Source organism: Scomber japonicus, chromosome 11 (assembly GCF_027409825.1).
Source record: "Scomber japonicus isolate fScoJap1 chromosome 11, fScoJap1.pri, whole genome shotgun sequence".
In the NCBI taxonomy this organism is placed as follows: Eukaryota; Metazoa; Chordata; class Actinopteri; order Scombriformes; family Scombridae; genus Scomber; species Scomber japonicus.
In genome coordinates, this window is record NC_070588.1 from 1,074,902 (window position 1) to 1,098,208 (window position 23,307).

At 46.5% G+C, this 23,307-nt stretch overlaps 1 protein-coding gene across 1 annotated transcript in view; it reads right to left on the bottom strand.

Annotated features, from left to right (window-relative positions):
• Nucleotides 1-23,307, bottom strand: part of ttn.2 (titin, tandem duplicate 2) — a 267,045-nt gene that overhangs the window by 64,579 nt on the left and 179,159 nt on the right. The window contains 44 exon segments of the mRNA XM_053329075.1: nucleotides 475-613; nucleotides 720-831; nucleotides 1,364-1,551; nucleotides 1,679-1,960; nucleotides 2,088-2,393; nucleotides 3,046-3,348; nucleotides 3,437-3,718; nucleotides 3,823-3,973; nucleotides 4,351-4,571; nucleotides 4,829-5,143; nucleotides 5,298-5,597; nucleotides 5,759-6,055; nucleotides 6,459-6,555; nucleotides 6,978-7,198; nucleotides 7,291-7,438; nucleotides 7,707-7,858; nucleotides 7,977-8,106; nucleotides 8,288-8,469; nucleotides 8,578-8,886; nucleotides 9,073-9,187; nucleotides 9,361-9,675; nucleotides 9,770-9,996; nucleotides 10,100-10,408; nucleotides 10,994-11,293; nucleotides 11,454-11,747; nucleotides 11,865-12,149; nucleotides 12,285-12,462; nucleotides 12,591-12,709; nucleotides 12,879-13,021; nucleotides 13,161-13,317; nucleotides 13,879-14,181; nucleotides 14,910-15,100; nucleotides 15,179-15,470; nucleotides 16,253-16,555; nucleotides 16,869-17,049; nucleotides 17,130-17,248; nucleotides 17,720-17,844; nucleotides 19,146-19,299; nucleotides 20,008-20,313; nucleotides 20,945-21,141; nucleotides 22,314-22,419; nucleotides 22,509-22,808; nucleotides 23,232-23,283; nucleotides 23,286-23,307. The exon segment at nucleotides 23,286-23,307 is cut by the window's right edge and continues 226 nt beyond it. Of these exon segments, the coding sequence (XP_053185050.1) occupies nucleotides 475-613; nucleotides 720-831; nucleotides 1,364-1,551; nucleotides 1,679-1,960; nucleotides 2,088-2,393; nucleotides 3,046-3,348; nucleotides 3,437-3,718; nucleotides 3,823-3,973; nucleotides 4,351-4,571; nucleotides 4,829-5,143; nucleotides 5,298-5,597; nucleotides 5,759-6,055; nucleotides 6,459-6,555; nucleotides 6,978-7,198; nucleotides 7,291-7,438; nucleotides 7,707-7,858; nucleotides 7,977-8,106; nucleotides 8,288-8,469; nucleotides 8,578-8,886; nucleotides 9,073-9,187; nucleotides 9,361-9,675; nucleotides 9,770-9,996; nucleotides 10,100-10,408; nucleotides 10,994-11,293; nucleotides 11,454-11,747; nucleotides 11,865-12,149; nucleotides 12,285-12,462; nucleotides 12,591-12,709; nucleotides 12,879-13,021; nucleotides 13,161-13,317; nucleotides 13,879-14,181; nucleotides 14,910-15,100; nucleotides 15,179-15,470; nucleotides 16,253-16,555; nucleotides 16,869-17,049; nucleotides 17,130-17,248; nucleotides 17,720-17,844; nucleotides 19,146-19,299; nucleotides 20,008-20,313; nucleotides 20,945-21,141; nucleotides 22,314-22,419; nucleotides 22,509-22,808; nucleotides 23,232-23,283; nucleotides 23,286-23,307 (9,228 nt within the window).

Genomic DNA, 23,307 nt, shown 5'->3' on the forward strand with positions numbered 1-23,307 from the left:
TCACTGCTGTCTTCTGTGTAAGTTGAAAACAGCTGTGGTTGATAGTTTATCTCCAGATGGCGTTGTCAGTCAATAAATGATCTACTTGATCTGTCATTTAAATCACTCATCAAGCAAAAATGTAATGTAATGCAAAAATTTGTACCTCTTCAAGTGTCTTTGGTTGCAGACTAATGGTTAACAAGACAAAACATTTGATGATTTCAACTTGGGCTATGGGGAAATATTACCAACATTTTCTGCATTATTCTTTTAATTTCATTTTACATTTTCATTTCACATACCAAATTCAACTATCAACAGATTATTGGCAAAAAGACAGATAATGCTAGTGGTGGCCCTTGTTTGAAAACAGCTTTCTGATGTGTTGTAGAACATTTTCTACGTAAGTTTGTTCTCTTATAAATCAACAAATCCTTCAGGCCACGCTTTGACTTCTGAACTACCTGTGTCTTTGTATGTGTGTTTGTCTACCTGTTAGCCATGGTCTCCTTTCTCTCCACGATGTAGCCTGTGATTGGTTTTCCTCCATCAGCAGGTGGCTCCCAGCTGATGAGGGCAGAGTCATGGTAAACTTCCTTTATTGTGGGTTGTTTGGGAGCATCAGGCACCTCTGTGATGGAAACAAACACAGTCACACAGATCAAATACTGCCACTTAAAACCCAGCACATGCAGCAGAGAATGAAAAGCTTGGTCATTGTGTTTGTCAAGACTTACTGAAGATGTCTCTGGCCTTGGACTCAGATGACAGCAAGGGGTCGCTGATGCCGTAGATGTTCTGAGCCATGATCCTGATGATGTACTCACGACCTTCGATCAGTTTGGGCACCTGAAGCAAAAAATAAACAGATAAATAAAGAAAGAAAGAAGAGGATGCCAATACTGACAAGAAACTGTCATGTTTATTTCTTTCTTAAGATCCTTTACTTAAAAAATACTAATATAGCAATGTAAAAATATTCCTGCATGAAAAATCCTACTCATCTCACAGGTTGCTGCAGAAGCCTGTCCTGTTATTACCATGAGTCATACTTCTGTTACTGAGCCTCTCTCTGTCTCTCTCTCTCCTCCCTTGCTTCTCTCTCCTTGCTTCTTTGTTTCTGAACTCAACCGGTCAGGGCAGATGGACAATGGTTGGATTTTGTTGTGTATAGTGTGTAGTTGGTGTATGTTGAATTTTTAGAAGCAGTCTACAAGCTGTTGTCTCCTTGAATCTTATGTTGTGAAGCCTAAACAGTGTGACTCTGCTCACTTAGCAACAAAATCACTTTTTTTTCCACTTTCTCTCCTGTAAAGCCCCTGGTGTCACACCCCTGATGAATTTCCCTACAAGTTTTCTCTTTGAGTGTTTCCATGCCGACCTTGCAGGTGGTCCTGGTGCAGGATGAGGTGACGGGCATCCACAAGTCTCTGTTGGTGTCTCTCTTTTCCACAATGTAGTTGGAGATGGCGCAACCTCCGTCATCAAGAGGGGGGTTCCAGGAGATGACCATGTAGTTTCTATAGACCTCATTGAAGACCACAGGGCCCTCTGGAGGCTGAGGACGGTCTGACAGGAGGAAGAATACACGCAGGTCAATCTCCACATCATTTTCTTATATGAATATAGAAAAAAAAGAAAAAAGAAAAAAGAAAGAATGTGAATCTATTTGAGATTCTGTGACACAGCGACTCACCAACCACGGTGATGGTGCAGAGTCCTGTGCGAGAGCCAGCAGCATTCTCCACGGTGACGCCGTAGCGGCCACTGTGTTCTCTCTTGGCTTTACTGATGTTAACACTTAGGTGGTGGGTGGTGCTGTGGAAGCTGATCTCCTCATCTGCCTTCAGCTCCTCGTCATTCTTCTTCCAGACGATAGTCGGGACTGGTTTTCCGCTGTAGCATCCTGACAGTGTGCAGGGATCTCCCACCTTCACCATCATCTTATCCCTAAAGTCAAGTTCCACATTGGGCGGTTCTAGGGGGGGGGGGGGTGCATACAAATACAAGAAGTTTATTTGTACTCACTCTTTTACTCATTTTTCACAAAATGTATGTGATTTTTTAAAACTGACTAGAGTTTGTTGGCTTGTTGTTTCACTCACCAAGTTCATCTTTGCACTGGATGGGTTTGGAGATGAAGGATGCTTTGCCCCGTCCCACCTGGTTAACGGCAGAGACTCTGAATTCGTGGCTTGAGCCTTCCTTCAACCCGCTAAGTGTAAACTTCTTGTCCATCAGTTTGTCATCTGCGCCTACACGTGTGAAGTTGTCCCGACCAATCATGCGGGATTCCAGGATGTACTCGGTGACCTCTGCACCGCCGTCGTACTTGGGTGGCTTCCAGCTGACGGAGATGGAGTCCTTGGTGACGGCAGTGATGATCAGTTCCTCTGGACGCTCGGGAACGGCTGGAAAAGACAAACAGCTGTGTCACTTATTCTTTCCTTTACATCAGGTTGATTTGTTTTTCATGTGATCCAAACTCTAATTAATAAATGGTTCTCACAATACAGACGAAAGGTGCAGTTTAACAATAAATTCTTGCTTTATTTCGGTTTTAGGTTACAGTCTGGCTTTACTGTCAGAATTACTGTAAAGTTCTGTAAATAATGATGAACCTTTGATACTAATTTCTTTTGAATTAACAGTAGGGAGCATCTTATACACCAGTTAAATGCAGAGAGAGGTTGGACTTGGATTTGGATGACAGCTCTAATAAAGAGTATTTAGGAGTCAAATGAGCATACAGCTCAGATCTATGTATAAATATAATTGTTTATGAATTATGGAAGAGCTGGACGAAGTGGCTGGGGAGAGGGAAGTCTGGGCTTCCCTGCTTAGGCTGCTGCCCCCGCGACCCGACCCCAGATAAGCGGAAGAAGATGGATGGATGGATGGATGTTTATGAATTAATAACTACTGGTGCATTTAAATAAACCAGTCTTTAATAGAAGTGTTTTTCCCAGTATGACTTCCCCCAAAACAGACTACATCTTATACACTGGTGCAACTTATCTTTTGGTTTTTATGTTCCTGAACTGATGACAGATGCAGACTTACAGATGGGGTCTTTGATGAGCACCATCTTGTCCGTCTCGATAAACGGTCCCATGCCGATGATGTTCTCTGCTGCGATCCTGAAGAAGTATCCCTTGCCGTCAATGAGGCCCTGCACCACAGCGTTGTTCCTGGTCACCGTGTAGGACACTGAGGTCCAGCCCATGCGGTCTGACTCCCTCTTCTCAATGATGTAATTGGTTATAGCGGAGCCGCCATCGTCTTCAGGGGAATACCAAGTTAGCTTGCAGGAGTCATTGGTCAAGTTCTGTCCAGCGAAGGGCTGCCCAACGGGTCCAGGGACGTCTGGAACGAGCAACGCACAGTCAGAAATATTTATTAAATCTTTCACTCCTCATATTTTTACAAGATCATTGAGGTTATATTGACTCACCCAGAACCTCCACAATGACAGCCTTCTTTCTCTCTCCACCCTCATTCTTGGCGCTCAGGGTGTAGATGCCCTGGTGCTGGCGTCTGCAGTTCTTGATGACCAGTGAGTTGGAGATGCCTGTCGTCTCCACCACAGCCTCCTTGGGAACCTCTGCGTCATCTCGGGACCAGGAGATCTGTGGAGCCGGCTTACCAGATACATAGGCAATGATGCGGATGGTGCCACCAGCGTGGATCACGATCCTTTCCCTGACTGAGGCATCCAGGTCCATCTCAGGAGGAACTGAAAGTGACAGTCAAAAAATTGTTATCATTAGAAAACACTGTTGACAGATTAAAAGTCAGATCAGATTCCTCACATCACATGAAGGTGGATTAGAATCTTACTTGTTCTGTCTTTGACTTCGATCAGCTCAGACACAAGTCCTGGCTCCCCAGCACCGGCTGCGTTCACGGCTGTGACTCTGAATCGGTACAGACCGCCTTCGTTCAGATTGGCCACCACAAACTTAGTTCCTCTTATCTCTGTGTCCTTTGCCTGGAGAGAGAGGAGAGGAACATCAGGTCTACAGCTTGAACAAAACTAGACTTTTAGAGGCTGATGCCAATAATATTTTAACACATAACATATTCTTTTTTGAAAATAGTCCTTTAAGTCCCTTACAGAACTGTAATGATATGCACTGAGCAGGTCAGTGCCCCCTGGTGGACAAACCGTGTAACTGTTTCTAAATGAGAAGTTTTAGCATTAGCATAATTTACTCATAATCATTAAATCTGCAGATTGTAAAATCAGTGATTGTCATTTTGTCATTTTATTATTTTCTTCTGATAATTTAACTGGGAGACGTTCCTGTTGATCCGAACTGTAGAGAGAGAGAAGAGAGTCACACAGTCTCATCAGTTTTTGTTTACCTTCTCCCAGCCTTCATCGGCCTCCGGCTCTTTCTCCTCCTCATCACTCAACAGGAGCCTCCTCTGAGCTTTCTTATCCTCCTCTTCTTTGTTCACCTCCTTGAATTCTACAATGTAGCCGGTGACCTTTGACCCTCCATCTATCGCTGGAGGTATCCACTCCAGCTCCACTGTTGACTTTGTCCAATCTATCACTTTTGGAGTAGGTGGACCAGGAGGACCTGCAGACACACACACACACACACACACACAATGTTAATTTGACCATTTTAATACTATAACATGTTTATTATATATTATTATATATTGGAATGACCACGTTTTGATAAAGATAGAAACAAGAAATGCAGCCACACCACTGCCATTAAAAAGGTGTGTGGCCTTCATCTGAAGCACACAGAGATCCTGCTGACTGGCTGTTTTACCAGCAGCATGGATCACAAGGCACAATTAACACATCTGAGTGTCTGTCTCTTACTGATGGGGTCTCTGCAGAGTACTGGATCAGAGGGTGGGCTGGGCAGGCCACATCCTGCAGCGTTGGCAGCGGTGACCCTGAACTGGTACATGGCTCCCTCCAGCAGGCCGGTGACGTCCCAGTTGTTTCCCAGCGGCAGCGCTCGGATCGGTTCCCTGTTCACGCGAACCCAGCGCTTGGAGGTAGTCTCCTTCTTCTCAATGAAGTAGCCAGTGATGGAGGAGCCGCCATCATACTTGGGCTCATCCCAGTTGACAGTCATGGACTCCAGACAGATGTCCGTCACTGTGGGCTTCTCACACTGACCTGGGACAGCTGCATGGGGAAAAACACAGATCATTAATTCATCAGTCATAGGAATCAGGAAGTATTGATCTCAAAAAGCGTTTGCTTGTTTGACTGTAGTTTGACTACTTAAGGATGAAACTGACAGTTCTGGAGGTTTCCACACAGATTGATCTGGACTTACTGAAGAGGTTTCTGGCCTTCTCCGGCTCGCTGGCAATCGCTGGCCCAACTCCAAACTTGTTCTGAGCCATGATTCTGAACTCATATTCATGGTTCTCCGTCAGACGGGTCACCACATAAGCACATTCTTTGGGGTCATTGGAGACATGGACCCAAGACTTCCTGTTTTCTTCACGCTTCTCAACAACATAATTGGTGATCTTGGAGCCGCCATCATCTTTGGGTGGGTTCCAGGCAAGGCCAATCCTCTCTGCAAACACCTCTGTTAGCTTGACGGGTCCGACGGGTGGGCCAGGAGGTCCTGCAGGGAGCAATACGGAAGATATTCACTCAGTATTCATGTGGGATTTGTACTTCAACCACGGACTTATTATAAAACCAGTCATCATTTAATTCTCTGGCGACTGACAAATTTATCTTTTAAGTGCTAAAATGACATTTTCGTCAGTTTGTGTCTCTTACCCAGCACAGTGAGTTTGATGTCCTTGGTGACAGTTCCCAGGCTGTTGCTGGCTGTCAAACTATAAATGGCATTGTCGTGCCTGCTGGCGTCGTGGATCAGCAGTGTGCACTTGTCCTGCGTCACCAGTTTATTGATGTGCTGGTCGTACTTGACAGCCACCTTCTCTTCAGGTTTGGCCAGGCTGGCGCTGTGCCAGGTGAGTGTGGGGAACGGACAGCCGCTCACCTTTGCCACGATACTGACATCACAGCCCTCCTCGCCCTCCATTGCCTCACGCAGCACAATGGTGGGAGCACCTGGAGGAAGAGATTAGACACTTTATGAAAACCGTGGCAAACTACTCAGCAGTGCAAAACTGAGTAGCAGCAAAGCTTTAAGTTATCTATATGCTATAAAAACATTTACTTCAAAAGAAAACATCTTCTCAAACTCCGAGCTAAATAAGCTGAGATAGTTTTTGAAGCAGCTTGTGATGGACTGAAGTCACAAGTAATGCTGAGTCAGTTAGACGATAAGTTTAATGATGACAACTATATTAATAATCAAATCATTTAAATAGTATGACAAAATAAAATAACTGGAATATATCAAAATTGTGATTATCTGAAAATTGAAGAGAAGTTGCATTCTTTCCCTAATTTCTCATATTTTCAAGACTAATGGTGAATGACAATAATCTTTAGTTGCAGTGGGACTCACATGTCTGGTCCTTAATGAACATCGGTCCAACAGTGGCGGAGGGTCGGCTGGGTCCAGCAGCATTCACAGCTTTCACTCTGAACTCATACTCTCCTCCCTGCAGATCAACAACAACACAGTCAGTCTGGATCCAGTTTAAATGTCACTTCAATATCTTTATCACACAATGATTCATCAAGCTCCTGTTGTTATGACTTGTGATTAGTTTCTTCTTCTTTGTCAATAGTTGAGCATTGACAGCAGGATTCAGTATCTTGCAGAATGTCATGTGTATAAAAGCCCAAATGGTTTGATTCTGTGTGTTTTTGTGTTCTTGGTGAATATGTGGAATAGGTGTAAGTTGTTTTATGACAGAATAAAAGCATATTCAAGTACCTGTGGGATTTCTCTAGTTTCCATTTTAGGTCAATGGTGTTTTCTTAGTGACAGCACTAATAAGTAAATAATATCTATACAGCACATTTCAACAATGACTTAACATACACAGGTAAATAATAAAAGTAGACTAAAGTGACTGACCTCCTTCAGGTCCTCCACCACGAAGGTGAGCTCCTCCACATCTCTCTTGTTGACCTGCTTCCAGGTCTCCTTCTCTTTGCCACTGGTGTCCCAGCTCAAACGCTCAATGATGTAATGCTTGATGGGAGAGCCGCCATTGTTTTTGGGAGGCTCCCAGGTCAGAGTCACTGTGCTTTTCGTCACCAGGTTGACCTTCAGCTTGGTGGGGGGGTCGGGGGGATCTAAGGAGGAAAATAACTATTAGACACAGAACCATTCCAGTAGATTGCTTGTGCTGTAGCTGTATAGTTGTGAATAGTAAGTGTGTCCTCACAGATGGGGTCTCTGGCCCGAGCAGGTTCAGCGGTGATTGTGTAAGGACTGAACCCGAGTCTGTTCTCGGCTCGGACTCTGAACAGGTAGTCCTGTCCCTCCAGCAGTCCAGGGACCACGAAGGCCTGGCTGGCACAGGCAGCATTCACCTGGTAAACAAATCAGGCCCTCGGTTAATCAATCACAAACTGCAGGGGTTATGTTTAATACAGTAATACAGGTGAAATTGTCCTGTTAAACCCCCCCCCCCCCGCCTCCTGTCTTTGTGCTAAGCTAGGCTAAACATATCCTGGTGCATGGGCATGATCTACTAAATTCAAATGTCTAGTGCAGTTGATGCCAAAGCTAAGACTATCTATGAAAGTCATTAATTTTCTAAAATAAAATGTATTTGAAACTTCTGATCCGTCTATTTACCGTGGTCCAGGCCTTGTCAGTGACACATTTCTTTTCGATGAAGTAGCTCTTTATTCTTTCTCCTCCGTCGTTGTCAGGCAGTTTCCAGATCAGCCTCATGGTTGACCGGCTGATGTCCGTCACCCTCAGGTCCTTCGGAGGCCCAGGAACATCTGCCCCAAGGACAAAATACAGTCAACAAAACAAACACACCCACACTCTTTGACTGAGGACACGCATTAGTGAAGGAGCAGCTTATAGACAGTTTATATAGAAACAGCAAAGACATACCGAGGACATTAACTCTGACGTTGACATGTTTCTGTCCAGACTTGTTCTTGGCTGTGATGGTGTACCGTCCAGAGTGGGTCCTGAGACTTACAGGGACTATCACAGTGGAAGTAGTATCTGTGGACTCAACCTAAATAAACAAAAAAGTACAACATGACGTTTTATACAAGGCAGCAGAAAATCTTCTTTAAAATGTAGAATTACAAAAAATGATTAGCAAAAATTGAAACAACACATTTTAATTATTTTTTTGATTTTCCTGGAGTGCCATGCCATGAAGAGAAGCATTGTGTCGATATGAAGGCTCTCACCTGTGAGTCCACAGGCAGCGTGTGCAGTTTCTTCTTTTTGTGGGACTTGGCTTTGCCTGTGAAGTCCCAGGTCACCTTTGGAACGGGGCGGCCCTTGATGGTGGCAGGTATCCTGATTGGATCTCCAGCACGGATACAAAGCAGATCATCGGCTTGTACATTGATATGGATAGAAGGTGGGACTGTTGGAGGAGATACCAGTGAAAACGTCAGTGATGGGCCAAGAAACTTGTGTCAGTGATGAAAGTTCATGTTTATTTGTTTGAATGAGTCTTTAAAGAAGGACTTACGCTGGATATCCTCAACCAGAACCTCGCTGGTGCGGGGGCTGGGGTCAGACTCGCCAATGTCATTGACTGCAATAATCCTGAAGCGGTAGCGTTTGAGCGCACGAAGGCCAGGAACAGTGAACTCGGTGGTGGGGTGCAGGTTCTCGGGATCATTGATGCTCACCCACTCTGATGTACCCTCATCCTGGGCCTGGATGATGTAGCCCTTGATGGGGCTTCCTCCATCCCTCTCTGGTGGCTTCCATGTCAGTGTGATGCTGAACTTTGTCTTGTCAGCCACCTCGGGAGCGGCAGGCATACTGGGAGGAGCTGGAAGGAAGGGAAACAGTTTGTGAACACAGTTTCCATTTTGAGGAATTCTAATGAATCATTTCCCAAAATACAAAGAAGACTATTTGTCAAAGACTTAACTACATAGAGAGCTGTGAAAGTGTTTATAGTTGTATTTTGATGCTCTGTGAATCTGTTGGTCAGGAGAGTAGTTTTTATACTTACTCAGAGGGTCAACAGCAAAGGCAGAGTCAGATGGTCCACTGAATGGTCCAGTTCCTGCTGAATTACAGGCAGCAACCCTGAATTCATACTCCATTCCTTCAATCAGACGAGTCACCTGGAAAACACAGAGGAACACTTTAAAAAAAAACAAGTAATGGGTAGGCAGGTTCTAATTTTGGTATGTTGAAGCCTTGTTGGGTTCAAAGGCAGATCTCCAAATTTTGATTTCCCACTTAAAATGAAACATTCATTCAGTGCTAAAACAAAATCAAAGCCCCAGCAGCTCACCTGGTACTCCCAGCCTTTTAGACCGCGCTTGGTGACCGGCATCTTGTTGACTTTGGCCCAGTAGCTGGTGCCTTTCTCTCTCTTCTCCAGCCAGTAGCCAATAATCATGGAGCCGCCATTGTCTCTAGGAGGCTCCCAGGTCAGGGTCATGGATGTCCTTGAGTACTCGGCGATGGTGGGTTTCTCTGGTGGCCCGGGAAGGCCGAAGGGGTCTGTGATCTGGACGTCGCCTGTTGCGCATGGGTCAGACTTACCATAGCGGTTCTCAGCTCGTACTCGGAACAGGTATGTCTTGTTGGTCTCCAGGTTCCACACCTAGAGAAGAGAAGGGATGTAGACTCAAATAAGACTTGACGGCCTATGTGAACCTCATTATTATTACTGTTATCATCATGTTATCAGCACATACCCCATATCTCCTTTCAATGATGCTGTTGGTAACTACCACCCACTGTGGCTCAGGCGGCGCTTCCTCTCCCTCTTCCAGCTCTGGCTCCTCTGTTACCACTTCCTTCTTCTCAACAATGTAGTTGGTCAGTTCGCTGCCACCATCGTCCAGCGGTGCTTCCCAATGGAGATAGCAAGACTCTGCCTTAATGTTGGATACGGTCACATTTCTGGGGGGAAGTGGCCGGTCTGAGAGAAGAACAGAAGTTCAGTTAGGATTGATTCTGTAACTGCCTTAACTAACCCTCTTTTTTATAAACTGAGTAGCATGTGATGTCATGTTTTGACTCACCCAGCACCAGGACAGTGATACTGTGTTTGGCTGAGCCCATGTTGTTGGAAGCAGTGACAGTGTAGCTGCCGCGGTCCTGCCTGTTGGCGTCTGGGATGGACAATGTGGTCTTGCAGTTCATCCTGCCAGTCACTACTGTCTCCATCAGCAGAGTCTCAGTTGGTTTTTCAATCACCACGTCATCTTTGGACCACTCAACCTTGGGGATGGGGAGGCCCAGGACGTCAGCGGGGAGCTCAATGATCTCACCCTTCTTCACAGTAACAGAGTCACCCTTGAAATGCTTCAGCATGTGGACCTCAGGAGGCACTGGGATGGACAAAACAGAAACAAAATGCATCAGAAAAACACCTCTCCCCTTAAATAATTTAAAGTTATTTGTCTAAAAAAACCTGCTTCCACCCTGAAAGCTGCAGTATGGAACTATTTTTGTGTTATATTTGCTAAAATTGTCGTTCTGACAGTAGAATAAGATACAGATCTACTGTGAAAAAATTGTGTGTCTCTGGGTCCATTTGCAAGAATCCACCGCTCCCAAATTAAAACAACCAATCAGAGCCAGGAGGAGTATCTATCACGCTCGTGCACATGATGCTTGCAGTGCTCGTCCCCCCGCGCTGCACTGCTGTGCTAGGTCAAACAGGCTTCCTCTGTTACCGTGGTTACCAGCCTGCTTGTGCACGGAAGGTTCCTCTGAAGAGGGAAGGACCTGCACTTGTTCAAATTTTCTGGCTAAGTCCACTTTTTTCTTATAACTCTATATTGCAGCTTTAATTATGATTATTCTGATTTCAAAACATTTGCAGAGTGTTTGTTCACTTGTTGAGCAATTGTTTGTTCAAGAAAAAAAGGTGATCAGATTAGTTTTCAAAACCATTTCAAACATTAACTAACCTTCATCGTCTTGGATGACCACAGTCATTGGCATGGATGGCTCGCTCTCTCCCATCAGGTTGGTACACTTGATCCTGAACTCATACGTCAAGGCCTCCTCCAGGCCTTCCACTGTCATTGTCATCTTGGGGCAGATCTCTGTGTTGCAGGGCTCCCAGGCTTGCTGGTCTGGCTTCTTCTTCTCCACAAAGTATCCAATGACAGGGCTGCCACCATCATTGCGAGGTGGTCTCCAGGCCAGTGTGATAGAGTTCTTGGTGCGTTCAGTGTAGTGGAACTTCTCGGGGGATGATGGTGGCCCTGCAGAACCAACAGATTAACTATTTGTCTTTGCAATAACACACAATATTTTATGTCATATTTCACAATCTGTTTTACTGCCCATTTTCAACCTACACCTAAACACTGAGGTCTCGGTCTGTTCATATCTTGATCAGAATCACGTGGTTTTAGGACTCACCCAGTGGGTCCACAGCCTTGATGGGTCCCAGCTCGACGGGTGGTCCCATGCCAAACTTGTTCTTGGCAATGACGCGGAACATGTAATCCTGTCCCTCCATGATGCCCACACATTCACACTTGGATGAGGCAGTTTCAATTGGCTGCCTCCATGTGTGCATCTTGGCATCTCTGCGCTCCACAATGAAGCCAGTCAGGTCGCTGCCTCCATCGTCTTCAGGGTCGTCCCAGTTCAAGAAGATCATCTTGCGAGTGACGACCACTGGTTTCAGGTCTGTGATAGGTCCGGGAACGTCTGTGGAGAGAAACACATTTTTAATTTTGGTGTTCTTTTTTTCATAGCATCTATTTACTGAAAGTTTACTCTTAATTTTCATCACTTAGTTCTGCCACAAGCTGCATTTCTACTCACCCATGACCTCCACTCTGGCTGAGGCAGATTTGGTGCCACTGGGGTTGCTGGCAGAGATCTGGTATTTGCCACTGTCCTTCCTCTGGGCGCTCTTGATTGAAACAATGCTTTTGTCGCCATCTGTGAGGATCTCCACATGGTCTTTCTCAGGTTTGGCATCATCCTTTGTCCAAGAGATGGATGGGTAGGGTTTACCAGTGACTGTGGCAGGCAAGATCAGTGTCTCTCCTGCTCTGATCATCACTCCTTGCTTCACAGACAGGTCCATCTCAACCACAGGCATCTCTGCAGAAGGGAACCAAAGAATCCACCAAGAAGAAGTTATGAGGTTTATATCCACAAGAGATTATATGACATTAAACCAAATTAAATCTCACTCTCTTTCTATTTATTTTTTAACCCTTGTATTCTCCAGCTGACCTGCAGGATTCTTGACGAACACAGACTCTGTGAATCCTGGTGTCCCCTCTCCAGCACCATTGCATGCAATGACTCTGACCAGATATTTGGCTCCTTCACGGACTCCGTAGACAGTGAAAGCCCGGGTCTTCCAGGGACGCTCAGTAGACCTGGACCAGTCTTTAGTACCGGCCATGGCCTGAAGAACACCATTAAGGAGAGAAACATCAGTCTGTGTTGCAGTGGGAAGTTTTATATTCTAGACATGTTTCTGAGTTTTAGGTATATATCTTTAAATGAGATACTCATAAAAAGCTGAGACCTTACCTTATCTACGTGGTATCCCAGAATCTCTCCTCCTCCGTTATCGGCAGGCGGGTCCCACTCCACGTCGATGGAGTAGTCAGTGGTTCCCACCACTCTGGGAATTGGAGGCCCAGGAGGAACTAAAAGGTCAAAAACACAGATAGATCAGACATCTGTAGAAAGTTTCCTGTTCATGACTTTTATGGTGGTTCTTCCGTAGTGTAAAGTTCCCCAGGTTTAATCATTAAGAGTTTTTTAACTAGTACTTCCACAGTATGTAACTACTACAGATTAGACCACTTCACGTACGGACTGGAGCTTGAGCCGTTTTAGGGTCAGAGGGGACGCTGAATTTGCCGGGGCCGGCCTGGTTTTCAGCAGCCACCCTAAAGATATAAGTCATTCCATCCAGAAGACCTTCAACGTTGAGTTCAGTGTCAGTGATGATGTTTCTGTGGACCAGAACATACGAGAACAGTCAGACTAGAGAGTAGTCATACAACAGAATATTCACTAAAATGTGCCCAATATTAATGCTAACTTCTGAGTCAAAGGCAGAAGGAAAACAGGCGTATTGTTGAGTTTCCTCACCTGTTGACACGAGCCCAGTGTGAGCTGCTGATCTCGCGGCGCTCCACCCAGTATCCCAGGATCGGGCTGCCGTTGTCATTCGGCTCCTCCCACATGACCAACATGCTGTTGGCTGTGATGTCATCGATCTCTGGCTTTTCAGGAGCATCAGGAGGTTCTGAGGAGAAGAGAGGAGGAAGCAGATAAAAGGTGAGTCACACTTGATTCATGCTGTCGTCTTCAAGTTCAAGTTTAAATAGCAGTTGACTAATACCTATATTTGATGCACATAGGTGGGAAAGTTGGACCCAATTACCGCCATTTAATTAGAATTATATTTTGAAAACACTATAAAACAGCTCATTATTACTTTTACTTCTACATTTATTCTGGTTTGTTACCTGAAATGAAAAGAAACAGTTTATAGCTTTGTAGTATATGACTTAAATTGCATAAATGCATACTAAGATACCAAAAAGGACCAAAAACCAAAAAGCTAAGGACCAAAAAGGACCATTGTGTTCAACACTTAGATGTCTAATCTCAAATGTATTTATCAAAGCAAAACTCAACATGTGTGAAGACTGAGAGGAAAAAAAAACATGTTAATGCATAATACATATTTAAATGTGTATGACTAATTAAACAAATAATTCAATTAGTACTTCAAATGAATATAGAGCCTCTTAAAATTATAGTCAGTAGCAGAGTAATTGGGATTAATTATGTCTCAACATACCGAATGGATTCTTGGCAATGAGCGGTTTGGAGACGCAGGGTGGACCAGCACCAAATTTGTTCTCAGCCACGACCCTGAAGATGTACTCCTTCTTCTCGATGAGTTTGGGCACCAGGTAGCGGCATCCTATCAGCGTGGAGGTGACGGTGCTCCAGCCGATCTCCAGCTTGGAGTTGTCTTTCTTCTCCAGTGTATAGTTGAGGATCTCACTGCCGCCGTCATCCAGAGGAGGATCCCACTTGCAGATCACAGAGTTCTTCCGCACCTCCTCGAACCGGAAGTTGACCGGAGGCCCGGGAGTGTCTGCAGACAGGAGAGGTGTCAGTGTTTCACTTTCACTGATAACGATTCATTACTGTCACTAATTCATAGAGAATCTACTCTAAGTGTTTTAGAGCTCTGGTTTAACTCTCCTGTCTCCTTTGACTGTTCCTTCTTTCCTTCCTTCCATCCTCTCTCTTTCTTTAATTTTTCCTTCGTTCTTCCCCTCCTTCCCTCTTTCTTTGCTCCCTCCTCCTTCCATACTTCTTTCCTCACTTCCTTCCATTCTTCCTTGCTTCCTTCCTCCTTTCTTTTCTTCCTTCCTCCCTCCTTTCCTTCCTTCCTTCCTCCCCTCCTCCCTCCCTTCTTACTCCTTTCTTTCGTTCTTTCTTTCTTTCTGTCCTTCCTTCCTTCCTTCCATCCCTCCTCCTTCCCTCCTTACTCCTTTCCTTCCTTCCTCCCCTCCTCCCTCCCTCCTTACTACTTTCTTTCTTTCTTTCCTTCCTTCCTTCCCTCATCCTTCCCTCCTTCCTCCCTCCCTCCCACCATCTCTCCCTCCTTTCCTTCCTTCCTTCCTCTTTTCCTTCCTTCCTTAGTCCTTTCCTTTCCTTCCTTCCTTCCTCCCCTCCTCCCTCCCTCCTTACTCCTTTCTTTCTTTCTTTCCTTCCTTCCTTCCCTCCCTCCTCCTTCCCTCCTTACTCCTTTCCTTCCTTCCTTCCCTCATGAGTTACAGTTAAATGTAATAGACTAGACTAGACTGAAGTTCCTACCGAGTACGTTGACCTCGCAGGTTGCCGAGGCGATGCCGTGGTCGTTCTCCACCTTCACCATGTAGACGCCGTGATCAAGACGCATCGAGTCTGTGATCACGACCGCGGACGTTCCCCTCCGCCTGTTGTCGATGGACAGTCGCTCATTCAGAGTCGGGTAGTCGGTCTCTTCCTCCTCGGGTTCCACCACCACCTCCTCCTTCTTCTCCTCTTCTTTCTTCTCCTCCTCCTTCTTCTCCTCTCCTTCTTTCTTCTCCTCCTCCTTCTTCTCCTCCTTCTTCTTTTCCTCCTTCTTCTCCTCTCCTTCTTTCTTCTCTTCCTCCTTCTTCTCTTCCTCCTTCTTCTCCTCCTCCTTCTTCTCTTCCTTCTTCTCCACCTTCTTCTTCAGGGGTTTTTCAGGCCTCTTGCGGAGAGCCTCAGGCCGGATGACCTGGTTGTTCCAGTACCAGGTGATCTGAGGGTAAGGAGAGCCGGAGATGTTGGCGTCCAGGCAGATCTCGTAGCCTCGCTTCACGTTCAGGCCGGACTGCAGGCTGCCACTCAGGAACACTTTGGGAGGATCTGAGGAAGAACACAAAAAAATTAACTAAAGTCCGACTGTAAATGTTGCGGCCACATCAACAGAGATTCATATGTTTCTTTATTTTAGGATCAAATCAAAAAGATCCCAAGTTCCTTAAGAGAGAACAAACGCTGATAGATATTTGTCTTCTGCATGTTAAGAGATCTATTGCAATGTTTTGGGCCAAATGCTCTTGGGATCATCCCTACGTTCCCCAGGTCCTATGTTCCCCGGGTCCTATGTTCCCCAGGTCCTATGTTCCCCGGGTCCTATGTTCCCCGCTTTGTATGTGACCGGGGAACATAGGGATGATCCTGTCTACAGTTAGCTGAGTTAGCCGCCGCGTTAGCCGCTGAGCTAGCAGCCGAATTAGTCGCCGAGTTAGCAGCCGAGCTAGCAGCTGAACTAGCCGCGATCGGGGAACATAGGACCCGGGGAACATAGGACCGGGGGAACATAGGACCCGGGGAACATAGGTACGCTCCCATGCTCTTCACCTTGCCTCTTATACAAAAAGGGAGGTAAGGTTTGTTTGAAAAAAAATATGGGGATCTTTTACTGTATTCATAAAAAGTTTAGAGCTAGCGGAGGATGTAGAGAGTGAATAAAACTGATGCGTATGTATCTGATGTAAACTGACTTTCAATAAATATAAGGGTGGGAAAAAACATGTGGTGGCCAGAAGGCATTAGAAGAGGAAAGAGACAGAAAATGTTCACGAGACGTAGAAAAAGAAGAAGAAAGAAGCAGAAACCAGTCATTAGCCCGTGGTGATACTTACCAACAGCATCTGACGCCTTGACGAACAGCGTGCCACGAGACGGCTCACTGACTCCCGCTGCGTTCTCAGCTCTGACTCTGAAGGCGTAGCTCTTCCCCTCCGTCAGACGTCTCACGGTGTAGGACAGGACGGGCACCAGGAAGTCGTTGCACCTCTCCCACTTGTCTTCACCCTTCTGCTGCCTCTCCAGGATGTAGCCCATGATCTTGGCGCCGCCGTCGTACATCGGAGGCTTCCAGGTCAGTGTGATGGTGTTGCATGTTGGGTTGTGAGTCTCCACATCAACAGGCGGGTCGGGAGGATCTGGGATGAGACGGGACACAAAACGGGTTTCAGTTAAACGTCTACTGAGCACAAACTGTCAGATGTGATATGCAATATAATTATAGATGAAATCTTCATTATGAAGTCAACACATACTAGTGCTCTAATGGAAACCGACATTTAGAAACTCTAATGGACTTAATCTTGCTTGTATCAATTAATGGTGTTGTTCACTGTTGCCATGACAGCAAAGGTTTCATATCTTTAAGGAATATAAAACTTGTCTCCAGTGATGATTTGAACCCAAATCAATCAAATGTATTGTTCCTTTCCATATAAAGTCGTCTCTTACGTTTCTGGTCCTCAGCGATGACCGGGTTACGGAGCTCGATGAACTCTCCTCCTCCGATCTTGTTGACTGCTTGGACTCTGAAGTAGTACTCTCCATTCGGGATCAGGTCTTTGACGTTCCAGCTCACCTTGTTCTCTCCAGACATCATGTTCACGTACGTCCTCCTGCCGGCCTCACGACGCTGTCACACACAACAAAGTATGATTAACTAACTAAAGAAACACAACATCATTTTATTAAAAGATGTGAAGCATCACTGACCTGCAGGACATAATGAAGAATCGGGCTTCCGCCATCGTAGTCCGGAGGATCCCAGGACACTTTACAGGAGCTCTTGGTGATTTCTGAGGCCACGATCTCCTTACAGGGACCAGGAAGACCTGAAGACAGAGACATTATGAATCACCTGCTGCTGTGTAAGAAGCCCGAATATGAATGGATTCGTCTTTAGGTTTCTCATTTGAATGATTTAAGTGAATTTGTGGCATTCACCGATGTTTTTCTGAGGTATTAACAAAGATTGATTCCCAGTTAAGACACTCTGGTAAGAAATGCTTTACATTATGGGCTTAAAACTGCCTTCAAATGGAAAATAACAGGATTTTAAATATGCAATTCAAAACGCCATTAATCGTGATTAACTATGGAAACTCTGCGATTAATCTCGATTAAAAAAATTCATCGTTTGGCAGCCCTAGTTTTTACTCTATAGATTTTTATGAACCAAATTCATCCACAAATGAAGATGCAGTTTGTGACATGAGAGAAATGTGAGAGCTTTAGAAGAAGAAAGCATTCCAGCATGAAGCTCAGTGATTGGTTGGAGGTTGTCATGTGGTGCGTTTAAGTACCGATGACTTTGACGTTGATGGTAGCGCTAGCGGCTCCCAGCTTGTTCTCCAGAGTGACTTTGTACTGTCCTGCATCCGAATGAAGACTGCTCTCCACTTCCAGGTGACAGGAAATATACTCCTTCCTGTTGAGGACAAACAATCCCATCAGCCACTGCTCCTTACTTCCTTCCTCCCTTCTTTCCTTCCTTCCTTTCCTCCCTCCTTCCTTCCTTGCTCCCCTCCTCCCTCCCTCCATCCTTCCTTCTTTCCCAACTTTCCTTGCTCCCTTTCTTCTTTCCTCCTACCTCCCTCCCTCATACCTTCCTTCCTCCCTCCCTCATACCTTCCTTCCTCCCTTCCTCCCTTCTTTCCTTCCTTCCCTTCCTCCATCCTTCCTCCATCCTTCCTTCCTTCCATCCTTTCCTTCCTCCCTTCTTTCCTCCCTCCCTCCCTCCTACCTTCCTTCCTTATTTCCTCCATCCTTCCTTCCTTCCTAACTTTCCTTCCTCCCTTCCTTCTTCCTTCCTTCCTTCCTCCCTTTCTTCTTTCCTCCCTCCTACCTTCCTTCCTTATTTCCTCCATCCATCCTCCCTTCCTTCTTTCCTTTCCTCACTTCCTTCCTCCCTTCTTTCCTTCCTTCCCTTCCTCCCTCCTTCCTTCCTTCCCACCTTTCCTTCCTCCCTTCTTTCCTTCATTCTTCCTTCCTCCCTCCCTTCCTTCTTTCCTCCCTCCCTTCTTCCCTTCTTTCCTTCCTCCCTTCCTTCTTTCCTCCCTCCCTCCCTTCCTTCTTTCCTCCCTCCCTCCCTCCCTCCTTCCGTCCTTTCCTTCCTCCCTTCTTTCCTTCATTCTTCCTTCCTTCCTCCCTCCCTCCCTCCTTTCCTTCCTCCCTCCCTCCCTCCTTTCCTTCCTCCCTCCCTCCCTCCTACCTTCCTTCCTCCCTTTCTTCTTTCCTCCCTCCCTCCCTCCCTCCTACCTTCCTTCCTTATTTCCTTCATCCATCCTACCTTCCTTCTTTCCTTTCCTCACTTCCTTCCTTCCGTCCTCCCTCCCTCCCTCCCTCCTTCTTACCTTCCTTCCTTCCTTATTTCCTCCATCCATCCTACCTTCCTTCTTTCCTTTCCTCACTTCCTTCCTCCCTCCCTCCCTCCCTCCCTCCCTTCTTTCCTCCCTCCTTCCTTCCTTCCTCCCTTCCACCCTTCCTTCCGTCCTTTCCTTCCTTTTTCCTTCCTTCTTTCCTTCCTCCTACCTTCCTTCCTTATTTCCTCCTTTCCTCACTTCCTTCCTCCCTTCTTGATGATTAATTGTCTTTCTTTTACACTTGACAAGACTTTATTGGTTAATATCTGTGAAGTAATATGAACTCAGGGACTGAATAGAAACTAAAATCTTGACTTAGTGATTGCATGTCTGGACTTTGAGGAGCCTGATGAGACTAAACTCTGACCTGAAGCCGAGGCGATCGTCAGCCTTCAGCTCCTTGCCGTCTTTGTGCCAGGTGATTCTGGGCGACGGGACGGCTTTGAAGGGAACTGGGATGTGCAGCTTTTCAGTTTCCACGACGACCAGGTCCAGAGTCTGGAAGTCAAGCGTCGGGTTGCCTGGAAACACAGAAAACAACAGCGGTCAAATCAAACAACTGTTGCCCCAAGCTGGACAGTTTTTGGCAGTCTGTCTTTGAGGCCTTCTCCGGATATTTGTGGAAAAACAGTATACCCATCTCCCCTGACCCTCTCACTGTTTGGTGTGGCTCCGGTAGATGCCACTTTTTCTCGGCACCACCTAAACATGATGGCCTTCTGCTCTTTGTTGGCTAGGAGACTTATCCTGTTTAAAATGGAAGGATGCTCTCCCCCCGACATATGGCCAATGGACCAGGGAGGTTATGAGTCATGTTCATTTAGAAAAAATTACATATACTGTAAGAGGGTTCACCAGAAAATGTTATGTCATTTGGCAGCCATTTATTTCCTTTGTGGAAGGCACGGCAGCTACTAACATATCTAAGTAACCCAAATGTATATGTACCTTGTTTGTTTGTTTGTGTTTTTATCTTTTTAATTTTTTATTTACTTTTTGTGTGGATGTCTGGATTTATGGAAGGTTACTGATGATCCAGTACCTGTGGGTGGGGGGCATTGGGAAGTTGTTCTGAATGTACAGGAACTAGACTTTACTGTTTCATGTCAGAATTGTATATCTTTTGTCTGTCATATTTGAAATCAATCATATTTGATCAAAAAAAATCAAACAGCTGTGTTAATGTGAAGCTGGCGTGTGTGTGCGTGAGACTCAGCAGACGTTCTTACAGTCGGACTCTTTGGCGAAGACGTTCTCAGAGATGTCCGACGGCTCGCTGACTCCGACGGCGTTGATGGCTCTGACTCTCAGGATGTACTCTTTCTCAGGGACGATGCCCTCCTCCACGCGGTACTTCAGCTCCTTCACTGGACGGGAGTTGACCCTCATCCATTTCTCTGTCCCGGCCTCGCACATCTCGATGTGGTAGCCGCTGATGGGGCAGCCGCCGTCTCTCTGCGGAGGTTTCCAGGCGATGGACAGGAAGTCTCTGCTGGCGCCGGTTACGTGCAGCTCAACGGGAGGAGAGGGAACGCCTGGAGGGGACGAGACGGGGTTTTACTTCAGAGGAGTCAAACTCTGATTCATTTAAGGGCCAATTTAATCTCACATGGGCCGGATCATTAAAAAGATGAAAGGAAGGAAGGAAGGAAGGAAAGATGGAAGGAAAAAAGGGAGGAAGGACATATAGAAGGAAGAAAGGAAGGAAAAGAAGGAGGAGAAGGAAGAGTAGACAGGAATGAAAGACAGAAGGAAGGAAGGCAGGAAGGAAGGAAGGAAGGAAGGCAGGCAGGAAGGAAAGATGGAAGGAAGAAAGGAAGGTAGGAAGGAAAGATGGAAGGAAGAAAGGGAGGAAGGAAGGAGGAGAAGGAAGAGTAGACAGGAATGAAAGACGGAAGGAAGGAAGGAAGGAAGGAAGGAAGGAAGGAAAGATGGAAGGAAAAAAGGGAGGAAGGACAGATAGAAGGAAGAAAGGCAGGAAAATAAGACAGGCAGGCAGGAAGGAAGGAAGGAAGGAAAGAAGGAAGGAAGGAAGGAATGATGGAAGGAAGAAAGGGAGGAAGGAAGGAAGGAAAAAAGGAAAGATGGAAGGAAGGAAGGAAAAAAGGAAAGATGGAAGGAAGGAAGGAAAAGAAGGAGTGGAGAAGGGCTGTGATGTCATCCTACCTGTTGGATCTTCGATGGTGAGGATCTCTGTGGGTTCGCTGGGATGTCCGACCCCGGCCTCGTTCTCAGCTCGGACCTGGAACTGAACCTCCGTCCCTTCGATCACGTCCGTCACTCGGTACTTACAGTCGGGACCCGAAGTCTTTCCACACTTCACCCACCGAGTCCCCAGCTTCTCCTTCTTCTCGATGGAATACCTGCAGGACGGAGAGAGAGAAGACAACGTTCATACTGGAACATGGCAGACGCCAACCGGCAGGGAGTAACACTTTTTAATCTTCTTTCCTTCCTCCCTCCTACCTTCCTTCTTTATTTCCTCCATCCTCCCTTCTTTCTTTCTTTCTTTCTTTCCTTCTTTCTTTCCTTCCTTCCTTCCTTCCTTCCTTCTTCCCTTCTTTCTTTCTTTCCTTATTTCGTTCCTTCCTTCCTTCCTTCCTCTCTCCTTCTCTCTTTTTTTCCTTCTTCTCTCTTTCCTCCCTTCCTTCTGTCCTTCCTCCATCCCCTTTCTTCCCTCCCTCCTACCTTCCTATCTTCCTTACTTCTTTCCTCCGTCCTTCCTTCCTCCCTTATTTCCTTTCCTCCTTTCCTCCCTTCATTCTGTCCTTCCTCCATCCCCTTTCTTCTTTCTTCCCTCCCTCCTACCTTCCTTCCTTCCTTACTTCTTTCCTCCGTCCTTCCTCCATCCCCTTTCTTCTTTCCTCCGTCCTTCCTTCCTCCCTTATTTCCTTTCCTTCTGTCCTTCCTCCATCCCCTTTCTTCCCTCCCTCCTACCTTCCTTCCTTCCTTACTTCTTTCCTTCCTTGCTTCTTTCCTCCGTCCTTCCTTATTTCCTCCCTTCCTTCCTTCCTTCATCCCCCTTTCTTCCTTCTGTCCGATTCTTCCTTTATTCCCTTCCTTCCCTCTTTTCCTTTACTCCCTTCCTTCCCTCCTTTCATCCTCCCTCCCTTCCTTCTTTCCTCCCTCCCTCCCTCCTACCTTCCTTCCTTATTTCCTCCATCCTCCCTCCCTTCCTTCCTTCCTCCCTTCTTTCCTTCCTTCCCTCATTTCCTTCCTTCCTCCTTCCCTCCCTCCCTCCTTCCTCCATCCTTCCTTCCTCCCTTCTTTCCTTCCTTCTTCCTCCCTCTCTCCCTCCCTCCCTTCCTTCCTCCCTCCCTCTAAAGCTGCTGTTATGGTGTTTTGTGGCCTCCATCCTTCCTTCCTTCCGTCCTTTCCATCCTCCCTTCTTTCCTTCCTTCTTCCTACCTTCCTTCCTCCCTCCCTCCTACCCTCCTTCCTCCATCCTTCCTTCCTCCCTTCTTTCCTTCCTTCTTCCTCCCTCCCTCCCTCTAAAGCTACTGTTCTGGTATTTTGTGGCTGGGTTAGGGGTTACCTGAGGATGGGTCTACCACCGTCGTTCTTCGGCTCCTCCCAGTTCAGGTCCACGTATCGTTTGCTCACAGCGCTGACGGCCAGCGCGTACGGAGGCCCAGGAGTAGCTGCAAGGAACACAATCAACACCTTAACTTCCTCTTCCAGGAAACACAGAACACAGTCTCCATGCAGCTTCACTTCCTCTGTGACTTACTGAAAGTGTCTTTGGCCAGGACCGAGTCTCCCAGTTCGCAGAACGGACTGAGGCCGACGGCGTTCTCCGCCGCCACGCGGAACACGTAGAGCGAGCCCTCGTTGAGCGGAGACACGCTGGACTTCAGCTCTTTGACGGTGGTGTCCACGGTCTGCCATCCTTTACGCCTGACGTCTCGCTTCTCCACCACGTAGTTGGTGATGGGGGAGCCTCCGTCACGCTCGGGGGCTGTCCATTTCAAGTCGGCGCTGTTCCTGCTGATGCTAACCACGTCCAACCAGCGAGGAGCGGTAGGCGGGTCTGAGGGGTTCAAGGAAGAATGGGGAGGAAGGATAGATAGAAGGAAAAAAGGAAGGAAAAGAAAGAGGAGAAGGAAGAGTAGACAGGAAAGAAAGATGGAAGGAAGGAAGGAAAGAAGGAAGGAATAAAGGAAGGAAGGAAGGAAAGATGGAAGGAAGGAAGGGAGGAAGGACAGATAGAAGGAAGAAAGGGAGGAAAAGAAGGAGGAGAAGGAAGAGTAGACAGGAATGAAAGATGGAAGGAAGGAAGGAAGGAAGGAAGGCAGGCAGGAAGGAAGGAAAGAAGGACGGAATAAAGGAAGGAAGGAAGGAAAGATGGAAGGAAGGAAGGGAGGAAGGACAGTAAGTTTAACGATGTTTCTAAATCATGTTTAATTGAATGACTGCTTGATGTTCGTCTCTCTTCAGGTGAAGTGTGTCTTACTGAGTCTCTCCTTGCAGAGCACGGGGTCGCTGGGTTCGCTCGGGTCGCTTTCCCTCCCGCCACGTTGACCGCTCGC